The 21,299-nt window shown below is 39.0% G+C and overlaps 1 protein-coding gene across 2 annotated transcripts in view; it reads left to right on the forward strand.

Moving 5' to 3' along the window:
- The window catches only part of CERS3 (ceramide synthase 3), a 107,511-nt gene that overhangs the window by 13,652 nt on the left and 72,560 nt on the right, over positions 1-21,299 (forward strand). For both annotated transcript variants that reach the window (XM_044231162.1, XM_044231163.1), the window contains one exon: positions 12,182-12,355. In XM_044231162.1, coding sequence (XP_044087097.1) covers positions 12,183-12,355 — 173 coding nt within the window. In that variant the 5' untranslated portion in view covers position 12,182. The remainder of the gene's footprint in view (positions 1-12,181; positions 12,356-21,299) is intronic.

Here is a 21,299-nt window from a genome sequence, read left to right on the forward strand (position 1 = left end):
CTGAAGCCATAGTTCTTCCTCAAATTTGATGGTATGTGAAGGACTGCTTTCTTTTTTTTTCCCATTTTGGATTTTATTCATCAATTACAGGCTTGCTATATATATATATATATGGCAGTCTTGCTGACTCTTCTTATCTGGGACTAACTGGTGGGAAGCCTTCTGCAGCACCCTTCAGCAGTCCCCAGGAGGGCTCTCCAGACTCTAGGCCAGTCCTCTTGCCTCTCAGATGGGAGAACTGAGACAGAATCAGGGCCTCTCCTCAGGCTCCTCTGGGAGTGAGTCATGTCAGCAAGGTTCCCAGCCCCCTAGCTCTTGCCTACATCACTCACTTGTCCCTGAGACTAATAACAGGGTAATTTGTGGAGCAAGATGTGTGACTCACCAGTCCAGGGAGGAGAGCTTGTGAGGAAGGACTTGGTGGAGAGGAGCAAAATATTTAATAGCTACTGGAAAGGAGATGCTGACGTGATGCTAATTGGGTTAACATTTCTTTACATTGCAACAGCATTGCCTAGTTACCCAACTCTTAATTTACATTGTCGACTTCTAAATTTAACTAAAAAAACAAGAGGGGGGGAGGGAATTCTGCCTTTAAAGGCAGAATTATGAACAGTGGATCCTGTGTAAATTTCTTGTAGAGTCCCTCCCAATCAGCTTGGGTCCCTTCTCTTTAAACCCTAGGGTTTACATCCTTCTAAGCCTTCTCTGTTCTGTAACTTTGCTTCATATCCTGCTGACTTCAGTCATACTTGTTTTTCTGCAAGTTTCTACCCATGTTACCAGTGTAAGTAAACTTTCTTGGTCACTTACCTCTTTCTTGGCCTTGACCTGGGCTTTGGCAATCTCTGTCAATTAGCAAGTGGGGCAGAGATACAGCAGAGATGTGATAAAGTTAAAGGGGCATCTGGAAGAACGAAAATCTGGTGAATACCACCTCCTTAAACTGCATTTTCGGTCTTATGTTTATTACCTTCGAAATCTGAAGTCAGTTTAAATCTGTTTTTTGGGGGGGAGGGGCAGAAAGTGGGAGAGAATCTCAAGCAGGCTCCCCCGTTTCACTAAGTGTAGATCCTGACAACCCTGCTTGATTTCATGACCTTGAGATCATGACCTGAGCTGAAACCAAGAGTCACTCAACTGAGCCACCCAGGCACCCCTGAAGTCAGTTTATAGATGGACCTCAAGATCCTATCTTTCTAGTGACTATGGAAGCACATTTTATTTTCCTTGAAATTATTAGAATATAGAAGATTCTGGAGTTAGCTTTTGCATGTATAAGAAGAAAGCTGGGAGAAGTTTTGTGTAGGTAACAAACTTGCCTGCCTTCAAATCAGCTATTAGCTTTTGTATATGAAACATTTACATGAAAAATTACTCTCTCAAAATGTTAATGCAAAATAAATTACCATAGTAACACGTCTTAGTAAGGGGCAGCTGTGTGTGTATTGGGAAAACACTGGCTTTCCTGTATTTGCTTGGACAAGGCACCTGTATTTCCCTGGGACTCTTTCTTCATATTGATAGGGCTGGACTGGATGAGAGTATGATTTTTAGAACAAAATGTACCTTTGTTGACTTGAGTCATTAATAAGAAATCAGTTATTAATTTTCCTAATTTTGGATCAACAGTAACAAATTATCAGCGGTAAAAATAATTTAAAAATTTTCAACACTAAGGATTTTACCCTTTTTTCAGGTTTCCTTTGGTTTGCTTTTACATACACGCACGTGCACGCGCGTGTGCACACACACACACATTTAGATGTATATGTATAAAGTAGCATAATAATGAAATCAGGAGTGCCTGGGTGGCTCAGTCATTAGGTGTCTGCCTTCAGCTCAGGTCATGATCCCAGGGTCCTGGGATCAAGCCCCACATGGGGCTCCCTGCTCTGTGGAAAGCCTGCTTCTTCCTCTGCCACTGTGTTCCCCTCTCTCGCTGTGTCTCTCTCTGTCAAATAAATAAATCTTTAAAAATAAATGAAATCATATACCATCATATAATTAAAGTGTAGATATAATTTTGAAATTTTTTACATGTCTAAACATTTTGCATGTTGGTAAATATAATTTTTAATATTAGTTGAATATTATTGCATAGAGTTAACATTTCAAAATGGACTTAAATATTCCAGATTTTTAAAACAACCATTATTATGAACACTGAAGTATTATTTATTAGCTATAGCCTAAACATATTTTTTGTCAAGTTTCATATATATTCCAAGGTAGGTTTGAATATTTTAGTGACTCCTAAAATTTGTTACCCTAAGCGGCAGTATCAGGCTTTTTTAAAATGTAAGTGTTTTAACTAAGTCACATGATTGTATATTATTTTTAAATGACTTCTTATAACAGGTGTCAGTTACAGAATTTGGGGACCTAAAAGTTCGTTTTGTTCTTCTCTCTCCTTTTTTTTTTTTTTCAAATATAATGGGATTTTTAAAAATTTATTTTCAGCATAACAGTATTCATTATTTTTTCACCACACCCAGTGCTCCATGCAATCCATGCCCTCTGTAATACCCACCACCTAGTACCCTAACCAATGGTATTTAAGACTTTGACTCCAATCAGTTATTTAACAGGCATGTGATAAAGTGATTTGCAGATAGTTACTCACTTAACCCTTTTAACCACCTTATCAGAGAGGTTCAGTTATCACCTGGTTTGTAGATGAGGAAACTGACATTAGGTTAGCTGTCCGAGGGCACACAGTTCTTGGAGTGTCAAAATGAGGCCTTGAACCCAGGCAGTCTGGATTCCCAAATCCTTGGACTTGACCACTGTATTATATACTAACTTCCCTTAATATCTATAGAGCACTTAACTCTTTGTGCCCTTACAGTATGCCAACTTAGGGATGCTCTTGGGATGTCCTTCATCTTGAAGTCTGAGGAGCAGGCCAGATTTTAATCAAATCAATATGCAAACATATATTTACCAATTTGATACAGGTTATGAAGGAAAAGAACACGGAGCGATGGCAGTCCTTGATTTGGATTTAAAACAGTGGGGGGTAGGGGTCATAAGAAGTCTTCAAGGAGATCTTGGGGAAGCTTGAGTTGTAACTTGAAGGACAAGGAGAAGAGAGCTGGGTAAAGATGGGGAAAGGGTGTCTGGCAGAAAGAAGAGTTAATGCACATGCCTGAAGGCAGGAGAGAACTTTTTTGTTCTCAAGGGTCAAAAACCAGACCTGGCTTGTGGGGTCTCAGAGTGAAGGGGAAGGGAGGCATAGCCTGGAAAAGCAGACAGGGGCCCAGTGGCCTGGGGGCTTGTTACAGCTTCTCATTTATAGGAGTCTCCCGAGATGGGGTAGGGCCCCGAGGAGCTGCCTTCAAAGGAGGCTGGGGCCGCTCCGGATAGTAAGCCTCTGGCAGAGCCATCCCCAAATGGGCTTTCTTCTGCACACAACAGCAAACAGCGACTTGTGATTTTCTAGGAATTGAACTTCATTGGCTCAATATTTAAGTTAGTTAGGAAGGGACGATTTCCATTAGGACCCTAGATCAAGGCATATTGTGAAATTTTATTACGGAGCCAAGAGAAACATGGCCTAAAGAGAATAACACTGGGGGATAGCCCTGGCTTCAAAGAGAACTCGACCCCATACAGATGCCAAGTGCCTAGCTGGCATTTTAGGGGTTTATTAGTTTTGCTGGGAAAATATCCCAATTATGTTTACTAACAGGGAGGAATTGTTGCCCTTGTAGAAAGTGATAGCCAGCTCATGGGACATTAACCTAACTAAGCTTTAAATGGAGCTAGGAGGAAAGGAGCAAAAGCCCATCTTCCTGAAATCTCAACGCATCATTTAATCTATACACAAACTCTACACAGTATTAGAAGGGAAAAATGAGAAGGCTCCCCCTTCTAATTTGAACTCCAGAGACTTTTCTTTTCTTTTCTTTTCTTTTTTTAACTTTTCAGGATAACTTGAGCTTTTGTGAATTAGTATTAGATTAAGCACATAAGGTTAGATTTTTCCAGCAAGGCTGTCTGGGCCCAGTCAAGATTGGAGACATGAGGCATTGGCCAGTAGGAAGAACTCTAAAGAATATAGGGATCACTGCTCTAGGAAACTTATAACGCTTGGAGCTGAACCAGAGCCTGCAAGGAAACACCACCCTCCCGGACTCCCTTGAGGGGCAGACCAGTTGGGGAGGGAACAGAGGAGTTACTCCTGGTACTAACAGAATAGACTGGAAAGCAGCTCCCTGGAACTTGCCAGATATCTGCCCTCTAGGATGTGGGGAGGGCTATTCACTGTAAAGTGTCTCCTTGGAGGCCCTCTGCTACAAAACTCCCAAGGGGGCTTCCAGGAGAATCTGCTGGCTGCCAGGGGCTCCTGGAGCCTTTTTCTGGGATGTACCAGAGTCAGGAAGTAAAACCCTTTCATGCAATGTCTCTCCACCGTCCTCTACTGACAACTCCAGGGCTAGCTGGCAAAGGGAAAATAGGAAAGGCACCAGATCATTTCACACAGTGGGTAAAAAAGAGTGAATTTGGGAGTTGAGAGGCAATAAATTGATAATTGGCACCAGCTCCATGCAAGAAGCCCCAAAGGCAGAGTAAATACTTAGGATGCTCCCCAGTAGGCAGAATATTAATGGAAAAACATGCCCCCAAATGACTTATGGAAGAAGTCTCCTGATTTTTTTTATTATTGAATTTCAGGAGCTCTTTCTATATTGTAGATACAAATATTTTCTATTTCAAATGTTGCAAATATTTTCTCCTAGTCTGTAGATCTCCTTTTTATTCTCTAAACAGTAATTTGATGAGCAGATGTCTCCAGGTTTTATAATCTGCCTGGAAGCAATATAACACAATACAGCAATATAGTATTTATTTACTTCTCCTTTCAATTTTCCTTTATATGTTTGAATTATGGTCTAAGCAGTTAAAACAAAAAGGACTCAAAATTCAATGACTTACAGAGAAGGTAAAAGTTTATTTCTCTTGTATGTAGCCAGGAAAATGGGCTCTTTGGCCTCAAAGCTTGCTCCTATATCCTTTCATCCCTATTTTCAGTTATTAAGAAGGAAGAAGGAGAGAAGCCAGGACACACAGCTTAGTATTTATGGAGGTTACTCAAATCAATGCCACCACTGTGTCTTTGACCCAGATGTAGTCACACATGACCACATCTAGTTACCGGGGACGTTGGGAAATGTCTCACGTGGTAGGGCAGTCACATGCCCACATAAAACCTGGGGGCTGGGGTGTAGGGGGACTCTAAATAAAAGGCAGAATGATTGGAAACTCAGGACCTCCTGATGCCCCACAATGACATCTTCGAGGTGATACCTGGTTTTGTTTGCAAATACTCTGAATTGTTCTTTTTTTTTTTAAAAGATTTTATTTATTTATTTGACAGACAGAGATCACAAGTAGGCAGAGAGGCAGGCAGAGAGGAGGAAGCAGGCTCCCCGCAGAGCAGAGAGCCCGATGTGGGGCTTGAGCCCAGGACCCTGAGATCATGACCTGAGCCGAAGGCAGCGGCTTAACCCACTGAGCCACACAGGAGCCCCTGAATTGTTCTTTTTTAAATCTGTGGGTGTGTTTTGAATTTCTTCAAGTCTTTAAACTGATATCAAGGTAAAATTTAAAATGAAAGAATCACTTATTATCTTGTTGCAAGTTAACTACTTCTCTACACAAAGTGTAGGGTTTGTTGGTTTGTTTGTTCCTCTTACGATAAGCCCAGGCATTTGCAGGCTTTTAATGCACTAACTCATCGTAATAAATAGCCCTCAGAGGTAAGTTGCTTTGTCATCTGCCTTGTCTTATCCATTTGCAATGGCACAATTTAAAATTCTTTTAGAATTGGAATTTGCCATTCGCTCCGTCCTTACACTAGTGACAGGAAGCAAGTAACTGCTGATGTTTTCCTTTTTTTATCTTGAGGCATAACCAGTTTTTTTTGGCTGAGTTGGTAGAGTTCATTCCAAAGAGAACACAAACAGATTAAATGTAGATAAACATGTTTACCTGATACCCTTGCACCAAATTTTAAAAATTGTTTTGCAACTGATAAAAATGAGATTGTTTGTAGATAGTGAAACCAAATATCATTTTTGGCTATAGCATCGCTCCTGGAGTGTTCAAAAGTCCATTCTAGCCTCGGTTACCTTTCTGTTGAATGCAACAAATACTTATTTAGTGTTTACTCTGTGGTCAGCCTTGGGTATACAACAGTAAACAAGCCAGGCAAGGTCCTTGTTCTGCTGGAGCTGACTTTGTGTCCCCAGAGAATCCTCATCCCACCATAATCTAGCTGGTCACCCAGTCTCCAAAGTTCTCACCAACTCTCACCTCCTCCAACCATAATGATGCTCCGAGATAGTGAGTGCTGATCCCAGCGTGTCCTTGTTTCACTTTATCACTCAGGAATACACCTTTAATTCAATTAGCGTTGTCTGCCTAATTTCCCACTTCCGGTCACCGGCCTTTCTGGGAGAGATGTGTTCTGCTCCATAAAGACACTCTCTTGTCACCCTCCTCTATCCAAGAGATATGTTCTGTAGAGTTATCTTCTAAGGCACTGTGGTTATTTTACAGTAGATATTGCGCAGATAATTACCAGAATTTCATAACTTGCCTAAAACTTCAGCCTGACTCAGAGTTCTTACCTCAGCAAGGGTCAGAGGGCCACATTTTTCAGTACTTTGCAAAAACGTTGCTTCAAATAGTGATAAACTAGTGGCCCAGATGGTTTTATTTCTTCAGTCCTAAGGTCAAATTTAATGGTGTTCATCTGACAAAGTGGCTCAACAGGCTTCCTTCACCCTGTTGGGCTCTGTATCCATGAGGTCAGAAAATAATGAGTCATAAAAACCTACATTAGGGAGATTGTCTTCCTGCAAACTACTGGCAGCTGGAGTAGAAATAGGGTTTAAAACTTCCACAGTATTGGCAGGTGGGAAAACACAGCTGGGCTATGATGCCACCTCCAATACCGATTCTTCTGCAAAGTATAAAGAAACAACCACAGGTGTTTTTCTTGCACATTTTTCTTACTTTTAGAAAGAGCTTCAGATATTTTTAATGTAAATAGTACAGTTCCTTCAGATACTTTTATATAAATATGAGTTTCAGGACTGAGAGAATGGACATGGGATGGGAAAGGGGGACTTTTGTGTAACTGATGAGAAAAAAAAAAAAAGCACTTGGAGTAATCAAGGAGTAAATAAATACCTTTGCTTAAAAAGCACACCAAGCAGAGATGAAAGAGTCAACAGAGCTGACAATATTTTAGTTGCCATAAAGTCCTAGAGTTGAGCAAAATGAATCAAGATGAGAGGTGGGCTATAAATTGACTGTGGGAATCAGTGGGCTTCTCCGACTGTCCCAGAAGTGAAGGAGCCATGGGGAAAAGGGCCTTGAATGACAGATTTCATTGTTGCGAATGCTCAGGACTATTCTTAGAGTCATCACCTATGGGCTCTGAAAAAATGCTGGTACTTCCCCACGTCAGGATTGCCTAATGCCCTTCCCTGCTGGTTATTATTGAAATACTGTGATACTTAGTTAACGTGGTGTAAAGGTGTTACTCTACTGGCTGGGTAGGTAAATGTCTTGTCATCTACCAAGCACCTATTTAAGTCTGTGTCAAAGAAGCCAGCACCCTCTTTTACATTGAAAAATACCTCACGTGGTGACTAGTAATAATGTCACTGTCAGATTTGAAACTTAGGCAGAATAGAAGCAAAGATGGCGGGGAGAGAAGGGGATACATGAGTGCCCATTGTCAGCAAGATGAGATCAGAGGGAGGAACTGACAAATGCCCCCAGTTCCTCCTCTACTTAAAAATCTCATCGTTAGAGACAACAGAATCCACCTCTTACTATCTTAAACAAAGGACTTCATTGGAAGGGACTCATAGCCCTGAAGGAAGGCTGGTGGACCAGACTTGGATGACGGTGGAAACCAAGAAACCAGGGCAATCAGGAAGGCCAAAAAGCCAAAGGATGACAACTGTCTGTTCAGCAGCAGCAGCCTAGGCAGGATGCCATCTGCTGCTGCTGGTTATCACTCGCTGCTTCAGACTCGAAGTCCTGAGGAAAGCATCCAACTGGCCACGCCAAGGCCATCCCAGTCAACTCTCAGCAGATGTAGGATGGTCTCTCTTGGCTCTCACAGTGGGAAAGGCAGTGCACCAACTCCCCCCACAGTGCTGATGTCCCCTGCTGCTCTGAGAGCTGGACACTGGGCTATATCCAAAATGGCACATCTGGTACACTAGAGTCAGGAAAAAGTGGCTATGAAGGAGGCTAGAGGTATTGGCACAGGCTTGTGGCCTTAGGAGCAGCTAGTGGGAGCCTGAAAGACTGTGATTTGTTTCTTGCTAGTAAACCGAAGCAGCCCAGAGGATTGGAGACTGTTGGCCTCAGTTCTCTTCAGATCATTTCTCTGTGTTTAGCCTCTGATCTCATCCTGAGAGAAATAACAGGATGGTAGAGAGGCTGGTGAGAGGCGTAGCCTGGGTTTTAAAGCCAATGGCTAGAGTCAAAATGTTGGCTTATGGATGTCTACCAAGTACCCTTACCCCCAAAAAGGCTATCAGCTAGGGCAGTCACTTTGCCTTCAGGACAGTTAGTCTGTTCTTGCTTTAAAGCCCGCTGTTTCCTTCCTCCAAGAAGTCATGAACTTTAAATCATGCTGAAATCTGAATTGAGGTATATAGTCTTTCCTTCACTTAATGACTTTTCTGGGCTTGTGGACACAGGTGAATTTGGGAGGTAACACTTAAGCTCCATAAATGAAATAATGGGGAGCTATAGCATGAAGTTCAGGATGAGCTCTGAGGTAAAAAGATTGAAACTGAGGAGGCTTCTTAACAGTTTTTCTTTTTTCCTTTTCGTGATATAATTCAGACTATCCAACTCACCCACCTAAAAGAGTGTTCAAGTCAGTGTTTTTCAGCATGTTCACGGTTGTACAACCCACACCGCATTTTAATCTTCGAACATTTTCATCACCCCAAGAAGAAACCCTGTACCCCTCATTGGCACTTTGTGTTTCTCCCCACACTCCCTTCATACACCCCGAGGAACTAGTAACCTTCTTTTTGTTTCTGTGGATTTACCTCTTCTGGACACTTCACATCAATGGAATCACACTGTGTGGCCTTTTGTGTCTGGCTTCTTTTACATAGCATGTTTTTAAGAACCATCTGTGTTGTAGCATGAATCATTTTAATGCCCTGGAATACTCTCTTGAATGCCTACACATAGAATTGCTGGGTTATATGGTAACTCCACGTTTAACCTTTCAAGGAGCTCCCAGACTGTCTTTCACAGCAGCTGTACCATTTCACTTTTCCCACCTGCCATGTTCTCAACATCCTTGCCAACACTTGCTATCTTCATGATGATAGCCATCCTAGTGGGTGTGAGCAGTAGCTCTGAGCATGGAAGTGATTTGCACTTCCCTGATGCAAATAAGGTTGGGCATTTTTTTTTTTTCATGAGCTTAGTGGCCATTTGTCTATCTTCTTTGGTGAAATATTCAAATTCAGATTCTTTGCCCATTTTTGAACTGGATTATTTGTCCTTTTCTTACTGAGTTGCATGGGTTCTTATTCTATTCTAAGCCCAAATCCCTTATCAAATGTGTGACGTTCAGGTATTTCTCCCATCTTGTGGGTTGTCTTTTTATTGTCTTGATGGTGTCTCTTGGCACACAAAAAGTTTTCATTTTGAGGAAGTCCTATTTATCGATTCTTCTTAATTTTGTCATTTGTACTTTTGGTGTCATATGTAAAGAGGCTTTACCTAAACCCAAGGTCTTGAGTATTTACTCTTATCTAGTCTTTTAAGAATGTTATAGTTTTAACCCTTTTATTTAGGTTTGTGCTTTGTTTAGAGTTAACTTTTGTATTGTGAAGAAGGGAGTCTTAACTGTTTTTGCTTAACAGCAATAATTGATGGTTGGTGGCAGCACCTAAAGAAAGAACAAATAATGAGATTTATTTTTTTTCTCCGTCTGAAACTACGTTTTCCAGGGGCCCACCCTCAACTTCTGTATTCTTTCTATTTCGCTTTAAATGTTTTAGGCTGTGGAATATTAGCATTACTATGGCTTTCAAGATCTTGACTCATTGCTTGTGTATGATACACAAGGACATTATATTTGGAGTGGTAACCCCTACGTAGCCACTGTAAGCTATTTATTTAGTTATATTTCATTCTGGACAAAAGGATCTGTGCTGCCTGGAGTGGCATTTTAGGAGTGAGCAAACTATTTTTTTGGTAACAAATATTATACCAATAGCAAGAGAAAAACTAACTCATCACCCTTGCTGTTTGTTCCCTGAGCCGTAGACTATCAAATTTGGAGCGAATCAAGTAATGAATGTGCTGAGGTGGAACTTTAAGGAGAAAATATCTTTGCCCTTGCAGGGCAAGGGGAGTGAGGGTCAAGGCCAAGATTTGCCGATGACAGGGAGCCTCCCATGGCCAGAGTTGGTTTCTGAAATCTGTAGGAAGTTGAATAGGCTTTGGCCTCTATCTGGCTGTGCACTCAAAATAGATTTCCTCTCTTCATCTCTTCTTTCGGTCCGTTACGTCAGATGGCCCAGGCAACTGAACTTGAATCCCTAGTTCCCTTACCAAAGTGTGTGATTCTCCCTTCCTGACAACTCTTCCACTTGCTCTCCTTGCCTCCTCTTGAGTTCAGATCCACATAAGTCCTGGCTCACTCATAAGTTCCCTGAGTCCAGGATCACCCCCTTTCCTTTCTGTGGCCCCAAAGCCTGATAGGAAGTATTCAACAAGTCTTTCTTGATTATCTTCATTCCACCATATTTGCACAAATTTGCAACTGTCTTAATGGGACTCCCCCAGAGTAGAAATTACAATGAAATGATCAACACATGAAAAAGAAGGCAGCCCTTCTCTTTCTGCACACAAGCCTTGCAGGTGTGGTTGTGACTGAGGTAGTGCTACTTTGGGCTGAGCACATTTTTAATAGTGGATGGGGGCAAAGCAAAGCAAGGAGTTATCTTATCAGCTGTTGCTTGTGGTATAGATTTTTCTGAAGGGGACCAGGGTCCAAGCTCTGGTATTCGTTGTCATCTGGAGGTGGAAATCTGCAATGTCAGGACCCTACCCTCTGACCCTCACCCCTGATAGAGACTTCCTGCTCTCTTGGTCCTTACCCACTCCCACCACACCCATACTTCAACCTCCCTATTGTGAATCTGAGGACATTGTGATTCCTTTCTCTGATTGACTATTAAAAGATGAAATCAAAACATCCTCAAGTTCAAAATGTCAAGACTAAAAATCATTCATGCTTCAACAATGAGACTAGAACATCTAATCCTGTTTTCTTCTGTGTTTCTGGTTACTTGATTATAGCACTTTCCCTCCTTAGCACTTCTATTCCCTCCTCCCTATGTTCCTGCCTTTCCCTGGTTTATCTCACTCACTCTTCAGGACATCAATGATCTACTGCTCCATTGATCTTTCTCTGGCCTTTCCTGGCTGGGTTCAGTGTCCATCATTTTGCTCCCACTGTACCCCATATCTATTTATTGTACTTAAGGTATGTCAAAATCATCTAGGTATTCAGGCCGGCCTTGACCACAGTCTGTAAGGTCCTTAGGGCAAGAATGCCATTTTCTTAATCTTTGTGTTTTCAAGTGCTAGCACAGTGATTGATAAATAATAGACTCCCAGTAGGTATTTGTTGACATGGACGAATCTGGACTTACTATAATATGAAATTAAATATCCTTGTTCTTTATTTCCTAGAGAAGTTCTTAGGATAGTACTGTAGACTAATACATACTTGAAGCTTTCATGAGGTTGACTTTGGGCATGTTGAAGTTATAGAGATTATTGTTAAATGATTTTTCGTACCAAAGAATGATAGAAGAGGAAGATACATATTCATAATATTAACATACATTGTGCCGAATGTGGTATGTTAAACTTTGGTATGTTAAACTTTAGTTGGCCATGCCATAGCCAATATTGTTCTGAGAATGAGCAGAGTAATTCTTCTTTAATGCAATGAAGTGTCTGAAAACCCAGGACAAATAGGATCCCTTTTTGCCTTGTTTTCAAAACTCGCAGGCTTGGGTATTTTAAGAAATAATACTCAGTGTTATTTGAACTTTAAGTATTTGTTTCACAAGTCTAACAGATTCTTTTTCCATCTCTCTAGAATGTTTCAGACCTTTAAAGAATGGTTTTGGTTGGAAAGATTCTGGCTTCCTCCAACAATCAAGTGGTCAGATCTTGAAGATCACGATGGACTCGTCTTTGTAAAACCCTCTCATTTGTACATGACAATCCCATATGCTTTTGGCTTGCTGATCATTAGACATTTCTTTGAAAAGTAAGTAGGACCTGCGTGTCTTTCCCTCCCATGCCTCTTCCTTGCCCCAACTCTGGAATCCTGGAATCTTGGTAAGAACTTTCAGTAATCTGTTGTTCAAAGGAGGGCACTAATGGGCTACATCTGGGGGAGTTCTACAAATTGTATGTACACCTTACATGATTTAGAAGTTGAACACATAAAAATTAGGAACACAGTCTTCTTAAGTGTGTTAGTTTCACAGTGGGGAAAACTGAGATCAAGGGAGGTTAAAGAACACAGAGCTTGTTAGTGTCATTGATGGTGTGGGAACCCACTTCATCTTCCACATACCATGCTATCTGACAAAATATATACGATACATTCCCAGAAAGGCAATGCTAGAAGATTCTGTGTCTAAGGGATACATTATCATTTTAGAATGCCTATAAAATAGCAAAAAATGTTTCATTAAAGACCTAACTTAATATTTGCTTTATAGCATAGTTTATTTTAAAGGTTTATTGAAAGTTTTAATAGCAGCCTTTCATTCCAAAGTATAAGGAAATCAAAGAGAAAAATACCAATTTGCTTTCTCAGAAAAAGTAAACTTCTTTTCTTTTTCTTAACTTAATTGAAAGAGATATTACTTCAGCCTTTTTTATTAAAACTATACTCGTGTTATGATAACAGGAGATAAATGTTCATCTATAATCTCTATAGTTGTCTCTATTTCAAAAAACTGTTATTAGCACATTAACTTTTTGGAGCAAAAAGAATATTTGAATGTCAGAGTTGGAAAAACTTAAGACAAAATTTGATAAAGATCATTTTGTCCAAGACTAACTGTAATGCAGATCATATGTTTATAACCGTTTGCAGGGTCCTTATCTCAAGAGTTCGTTTGACCAACTCTGTTTCATGGACTCTCCAAAAGGTTTTTGTGCAAATAGCAACTTCTCTTGAGCCAACAATGTGCTATTGTTATTGAGAGAAAGAAGAAGCCCCTGGATACCACTTAAACTCGAGCTGGGAACATTTGAAAATGCTCTTCTTTTTTTACCACAAATTCTATTTTCTAGTTCCATGTTTGGATTTGTCAAAGAATGCATAAATAAAGTAGAATTTTGCCACTGCCCTTCTAAATTAGCAAGTCACTTTCGACTATCCTGAAATACTTGCTTCTCTTGCATGGTGTGTGGTGATCCTTGAATTTGGCTTCCGGGTCCTCTACCTATCTGCACTGCAGATTGCCTGCTTCCCAGTGGACAGCTCCATTTTTTACGTCGTGATCAGGACAGTGAACTAGAAAACTCTTTTGGTTGCCAATGCAGCACAGCTGTGGAGGACCAACTTGTTCTGCCTTGGCCGAGGCTGCTCCAACAACCATCAGGAAGGAATCCAATCCTCTTGTAACTCCTAGGACCATTCTTGCTTCTTCCCAAGGGATTGAGGGTACTCCATGTCATTTTTCTAGTCTTCTTAGTAGCTTTAACTCCCAATAACTCAGCCTTAGCTTTTTCCATTCTGTGGCACTACAGAAAACCACGTGTCAGTCCACTAGCCTCATATCTCTTTGAATGCAATAGAAGTAAGGAAAATTTAACTGGGGAGGGAGATTATGCCTTTTGAAGCATACATTTATATCTTTTTCAAGTGCATTAGATTAAACCACATATGTCATAAATAAAATATTATTCACACCTTGCATTTGAGTATATATGTATATAAAATCACAAGTGATATGATCTCAGTCAAGAAAATAAGAGTAAGTGATCTATTCAAGGAATATATATGGTTCTTGAACCAACATGCCATGATATCAGGCTCAGGGGTGGTGTTTTTTTATTCTCTTGTTATAACCATACTTCTTGGACTTTCACAGTGAAATACTCCTGATAGCAGACGAGAGTTAACTAATGTCTCTTGGGAATATAGAAAACATAGCTTAAAGAAGTCTAGCAAGTTGTAATTTTCTGAACTACCTTAAAAATTCATGTAAAAGAAAAGAAAAAGAAAAAGAGAGAGAGAGAGAGAGGAAAGAAAGGGAAGATGAAAGAGAAGGTTCAGCCCAGATGGGCCCCAAGGTAAGATTTATGAAGTAGACAAACAAAAAGAGACAAAAAGACTGATACAAGTATATGACAAGAGAAAAAAAATATATATGCAAATAAAGGAAGAACCTTGTCAAAAAAATAATGAATAATGTTTTTCTGAAAATAAATAAATTGGAAAAAAAAAGAACCCCAAGTGTAAGATTTATATGCTATCAGGACAAACACAAAAACACAGAAACACTGGTGGAAGAAGAAGATGGGAGAGTTCTTATAAATTCTCAGTGTGTGCGAGGAAGGTTGTTTCGATTCTTCCTGGATGTACCTTGATATCTTTGTTAAAGGACTCAACTTTCCTAAGATAAAGGGGATTAAAAATTGGTTTTCCTATAGGGGTAGTATGATTGGGGAAAGGGGATTACTTTGACATTTAACTCTATATGAATATTAGAGGATAAAAATAAAAAGGAATAAACTAGACTAAACTAAAACTTAAAAAAAGGAATTCAAACAATAAAAATGCAAAAGAAAAACATAGGTTTATGTATCAAAAAGTTCAGGTTAGAAGGGTTTTATGGAATTTGATGTACTTACAGCTCGCTGTGATGGTAAATAGGTTAAAAAAATTACCTATGTGTAAAAAAAATTCATGTAAAATTGACACTGGGTTTCAGCGTATCCTGTGTTATAGTTATACAAGAGAGCTTTCTTCTTTTGTCCTAGACTCTGTTTATATTATACCTTCTCATTCTATGAAGTGAACAGTAGTTGTGATTTGGGTGACTCATTTTATCCTTTAGTACTAGCTAGCAGCCATTTAAGATCGGGGAGTGATGTCCCTTCCTAGAAAAGCAAGAGCAGAGAGAGAATTGATGAAGAAAAAAGAAGATCATTTGAAAGTGACTGACATTTGCTTTGTATTTAGGATTACTTTTCCTTATAAGTTCTGTGGCATATATAAATATTTAGGTATATGTGTATGAATGTTGTTGTTGTTGGCCAGGGTGGGTAGGGGGGAGCCTAGAATAACACTTTCTAACTACTTATCTGGACTCTTCTATGCATTCTTCTATGTGTCTGAAGTATGATTGAATGAGATCTAAGCCACTCAGATTTAGATGTTTGTGTAATAAACACATTTTCATCTCAGAGTAAATTATGGTCCCAGAATGGTTCAAGGCAGGGGTGAAGGTGGTACAATCAAAAGGTGATCTTTTTCCTTTTATTTAGTTGTGCACTGAGTACACTTAAGTTTTTCTACCATTTTCACTGAGCAACATAAGCTCATGATGGAATAACATGTCCTCATTCTGCAAAGAACGGAGGGTGGGATGACCTATCTGTAACAATTTACAAGAGTTACTAAGTGTCCCAAATTGACATAATCTCAAAATATGCACATTAGACTTTAATGTTACCTGAGACTTACATTGCTTCAAATATTTTGTTCTTTCACGTAAAATCCCCTGATTAAACTCTGTTCAGGGGCACCTGGTGGCTCAGTGGGTTAAGCCTCTGCCTTTGGCTCAGGTCATGATTTCAGGGTCCTGGGATCAAGTCCCACATAGTGCTCTCTGCTCATCGGGGAGCCTGCTTCCCTCCCCCTCTCAGCCTGCCTCTCTGCCTACTTGTGATCTCTGTCAAATAAATAAATAAAATCTTTTAAACTCTGTTCAAAGAGCCTTTGAATCTGTAGGACCTGGGAATCGATCTTATGGCAGTGGGCTATTATTTCTGTTTAGGAGAAGTGTTTAAACTTCACATGCTTAATATCTGCCTAGGGCTGCCTTCTTTTTATTATATAAAAGAATATTGGAAAAAATAGGGAGGTGGAGGTCTGGGATTTCTATAGGCTTTTGGCTCACAAGTAACTGATGAATTGTTAGATGAAGAGGGGGCTGTCTGGGTGTCGGAATGGGGCCATCTGAAGGCTCAATTCTGCAATAGTAGCAAACCTAAGAGACTCATTCCTTGGTAATTAACCTAACTGTGAACCATTTACATGGGAGCAGAAGTTCACGTTCTTTTTTCTTCCTCTTGGACATTTTTTTTATATTCCATATCCATAAAATGAAAGTTCAGGCAAGTTAATCTCCAAGGTCCTTCTAGAGTTAAGACCTGTCATTTCCCTTCTCTTTCAGTTCAGTTTATCAAGTATTTATTATACTCCTTTCTTTTTTCCCTTTTCAAAAGAGATTTTTAAAATTATGTACCAGTTCATAATTATTTACACTTATATTAGATAAAATAGTTGATTTTTCCAGATTTATTTGAAAAGGAAGGATAATCCTGAAATAGAAAACTATATTTGTATATTTCCTGTGTTTCATAAAAAATGTTATTTGTGTCTTTGAGGCCTAAGCATCTTAACAAATAAGACCATAGTTCTCTTTTTTGTTTAAATTAATGATTTGAATATAGATGTGTTCCTGATTTCAGCAAGTATACTATGGACAACATGTATTTATCCATTGAGTATACTGAACCATATACGAATCTCTCACATGATCCTCTAAAAGGGAATGTTATACTTTCTTTGGCTTTGAGGTTGGTTGTATTCCCTTACTGCATAAATCTTTTTTTGGCTCAATTCCTCTTTGCTTTTTAAATTCTTCCTAAGTTTTTCATTTCTGACATTTGAGAGACAAATGAGTGACTATGACTGAGAACACTACCATATTAAAGCATGCTGTATTTGTGTTATTCAATTGGTAAGAACAATGAGTGTTTTCCCACTAAAAATTTTCATAACTAGTAGGTTGGATAAATGAACCAATTCCATTATTTATCCAAAACTTTGTCAAATATGTTTTTTTGAGATCTTGTTAGTTTTAAGGACATCTTCATTTTTGTTTGGTTTGGACATTTTATGCAAAGGGGAATTAATTAATCATAATCCTCAAATCATAGCATGCTCTCTGGTCTGCATAAGACCTCTTTTTGAGTGATTCGAGTTAACTTTTTCATTAATTACCTTTTATCCCCATTTCCTAGTTACATTCCTGCCTGCTGGGTTCTAATGCCGTTGATGGCTTTTTATTTGTATGACCCAGTAAAACATGTGTATAAACATAAAGCATACAAATTGTTAATTGACATAATGGTGTGGTGATAAGACCTTACTCTGTTTCTTCTTTTTTTAAATGCAGCCCTATGTTTTATGATCTATCCACATTGCTCTATGTACATCTGGTGCATACTTAGTTTGTTTTTATATGTCTCTGAAATGTATGGGCCATTTCCAGGAAAACTTAGTCCATCTGGAAGTTGGATTGGCTTTATTTTATCAAATTATTTTAGAAAAAAATTGTATTCAACTCCCATGGTTATAAAAAAATGAATTGAAGGGCTAAATGATCATTCATAACTGGAATTTCTGGCATTTAATTAAACACAGAAACCTCTGAGTAAGTACTAAAATAGACTGACCGGGCAGGAGATAGAGCCTTTGTTGCAACTGGAGAAAGAATAGAGTCGTATCATTAATTTTTTAAAATCAGCTTTAGGGGTACCTGGGTGGTGCAGTAGGTTAAGCTTCCAACTCTTGGAATCTCAGGATCTTAAGATCTTATGATCTCAAAGTCATGAGGTCAAGCCCTGCGTTGGGCTCTGCACTCAGCATGGACTCCACTTAGGTTTCTCTCTCCCTCTTCCTTGGCCCATCCCCCTGCCTCCATTAGCTCCCTCTCTCCCTCTAAACTAAATAACTAAATCTTTTTAAACATCAGCTTTATTGAGGTATGCTTTACATACGATAAAGTTCATCCAAAATTTGGTGCATTTAGGCACAAGTATGCAGTGGAGTAACCATCACCACAATTATGATGTAGAAGATTTCCACCAGCTGAGAAACTCTCTTATACCCTGTCTGGTTCATCTTCTCCCTACCTACTAGCTCTTCACAATCACTGATATGCTTTCTGTCAGCCCAATTTGCCTTTTCTATTCTTACAAATGGAATCGTGTAGATCACAGTCTTTTGTGCCCGGCTTCTCTCACTTAACATAACACATTGGAGATTGTTTTCATGTTGTTGTATGTATCAGTGATACCTTGTCATTGCTGGGTAGTCTGTCAACATATTGATATACCACCATTTATTTATCCTTTAGTTGCTGGGAGTTTGAATCATTTATAGTTTTTAGTTATTATGAATAAAGCTGCTATGAATATTTGAGTATAAGAGCTTGTACAGGCACATGCTTTTATTTCCCTCGGTAAATTGCTAAAAGTGTTTGCTCTTCAAAAGACATTGTTAATGTATGCATACCCATACAATGAATTACCATTCAGTAATAAAAAGGAGCTCACTCCAAATATATCTCAAAACATGAATGGGCCTCAAAAACATTAAGCTAATGAAAGAGCCAGCCGCAAGCAACCACATATTATTGTATGATTCCATTATATTAACTATCCTAAAAAGACAAAGCTATAAAGACAGAAACAGATTAGCAATTGCCTGGGGAAAGGGTGAGAGGGAAGAGAATTGACAATAAATATGCATGAGGGATTATATTGGGATGATGAAAATCTTCTAAAGCTGATTTGTGGTGATGATTCTATGACTTGGTAATTTTACTTAAAAAAATCACTGAATAGTATACTTGGAAAAGGTGAATTATGCAATATGCAAAAATGCCTTAGGTTATTTTAAAAAGTGTAAATAAAATGAAAAGACTAGCCACAGACTGGGAGAAAAATATTTGCAAAACATGTATCTGATGAGGGACTTAAATTCAGTATATATAAAGAAAACTTTAACTCAACGATAAACAAAGAAATAACTTAATTTTTTTAATGGGCAAAAGACTTGAGTAAATAATTCACCAAAGAGATATAAATGGCAAATAAACACATGAAAAGGTGTCCAACATCATTAGTCATTAGCAAAATGCAAATTAAAACCACTATACCCCAGAAATTAAGAAAAATGTCAGAGTAAGGATCTCCAAATATTCTCTCTTCCCTAAAAGCAATCAGAAAACTAGCAAAAATGGTCAAAATCAACTTTTCAAAATTCACAATTAACCAAAGGTTAGCAGCAATCCAAGGATTGTTATTTAAGAAAAACAGCCGAGTCTTGGAAAGAACAATAAACTTTGTGACATTTTAAATTGCCCTATTCCTATCCTGCTCTGTCCACCTCTGTGATAGCCTTAAAAACCCAATAGTCGGGGCACCTGCGTGGCTCAGTGGGTTAAAGCCTCTGCCTTCAGCTCAGGTCATGATCCTAGGGTCCTGGGATCAAGCCCGGCATTGGGCTCTCAGCTCAGCAGGGAGCCTGCTTCCTCCTCTCTCTCTGCCTGCCTCTATGCCTACTTGTGATCTCTGTCTGTCAAATAAATAAATAAATAAAATATATATTTTTTAAAACCCCAATAGTCCTCAATTTCAGTGGAAACTGGTATCCTGGCAGCGACTGAAGGGAGCAAAACAAAGCATCATTACCAGAGAAATGTCATTATCTGACCTCTCTTGTGGTTCCAGAGAAGCCAGTACTTTATTTGACCTGAGTCTTTATTTGACCTGAGTCAGAAAAGCCTTTTCCCTGAAGATGCCTGTCTAAAACACATAGAAGCAATTGATTAACTTTGGAACTACCTGAGGTTGTCAGTAACAATTGGGGCAAATAATAGACTAACCAGACACTTAAAAAGAAAAACTGGAAAATAAGATGTCCATAGTGGACTTTGATAAGCTCTGACATATTCTTGGAAATCAGAAGGACACTTGAATTTGTAGAACTTTGGGTATTCCCAGGGCTCTCCACATGCTCAGAAAAGATATGAGAAGGCCCTTAGCTCTCACCTCTGGATGATCTTGGGGCTCTGTGCAAAGAGGAAGTGAAGGCTAAGGAAAAGTTGGCAACTGCCTAGCTGAGTGTTGAAGGTTTGCCCCAAAATGTATGCAGAGCTCTTTGGCAAAGACTGGGAGACTTATTGGTTCCTGGTATTTAAGGAAATCTCTGTCTAGTCATTAGGTGACACTTAAGCTACCCAATAGAGACTTCAGTGCCCAAACATGACAAAGAATACAGACTGAATAGATCATTTCAAACAAGGAATGAAACAAACAAATGGACAATGATAACAAACCACAAAACCAAGAAACTCTGAGAGGGATAATCTGATTTTCAGATTTGCAACATTATATTATTTAACATGTCCAATTTTCAACAAAAATTATAAGGCACATAAAGAAACGAGAAGTGTGGTCCATTCAAGGAAAAAGTAGTCCCCTTTTTGTAAGGAAAATGTCCCTTACAAAACCAAGATGTTGGCCTTATTAGATAAGGACTTCATTATTTTTTAATTAAGAAAAAAAATTTTTTTTGAGAGAGAGAGAGAGAGTATGTGTGAACAGGGGAGGGGAAAAAGGAAAGGGAGAAAGAGAATCCCAAGCAGATTCCATGCACAGCATTGAGCCCAATACAGAGCTCAGTGTCAACCCTGAGATCATGACCCAAGCTGAAATCAAGAATCGTACATTTAACTGACTGTGTCACCCAGGTATCCTTAGATAAAGACTTTAAATCAGGCTGAAATTAGAGGACACGAGACAGTAACTTGAATCCATATGAAGAAATAAAAAGCACCACCAGTAAAGTCACCTATATAAGAAATAAAAAGAAGGTATACACACGGTTTTTGTTTGTAACACATTTCTCTTCTGTCTGATTTAAACCACAACTACATCAAAAAGTAATTATGCATGGAGCACTGGGTGTGGTGAAAAAATAATGAATGTTTTTCTGAAAATAAATAACTTGGGAAAAAAAAGTAATTATGAATCTGTGTTAATGAAAACACAATTTATAAATATATGATTTTTATCATTAATAGCACAGAACAAGGAGGTAATGGAGTTTTTTTATATTGCTGAAATTATTTTGGTATTAATCTGAACTAGGATGTTATGCATGAAGATGT

Source organism: Neovison vison, chromosome 13, assembly GCF_020171115.1.
Source record: "Neovison vison isolate M4711 chromosome 13, ASM_NN_V1, whole genome shotgun sequence".
Classification (NCBI taxonomy): Eukaryota; Metazoa; Chordata; class Mammalia; order Carnivora; family Mustelidae; genus Neogale; species Neogale vison.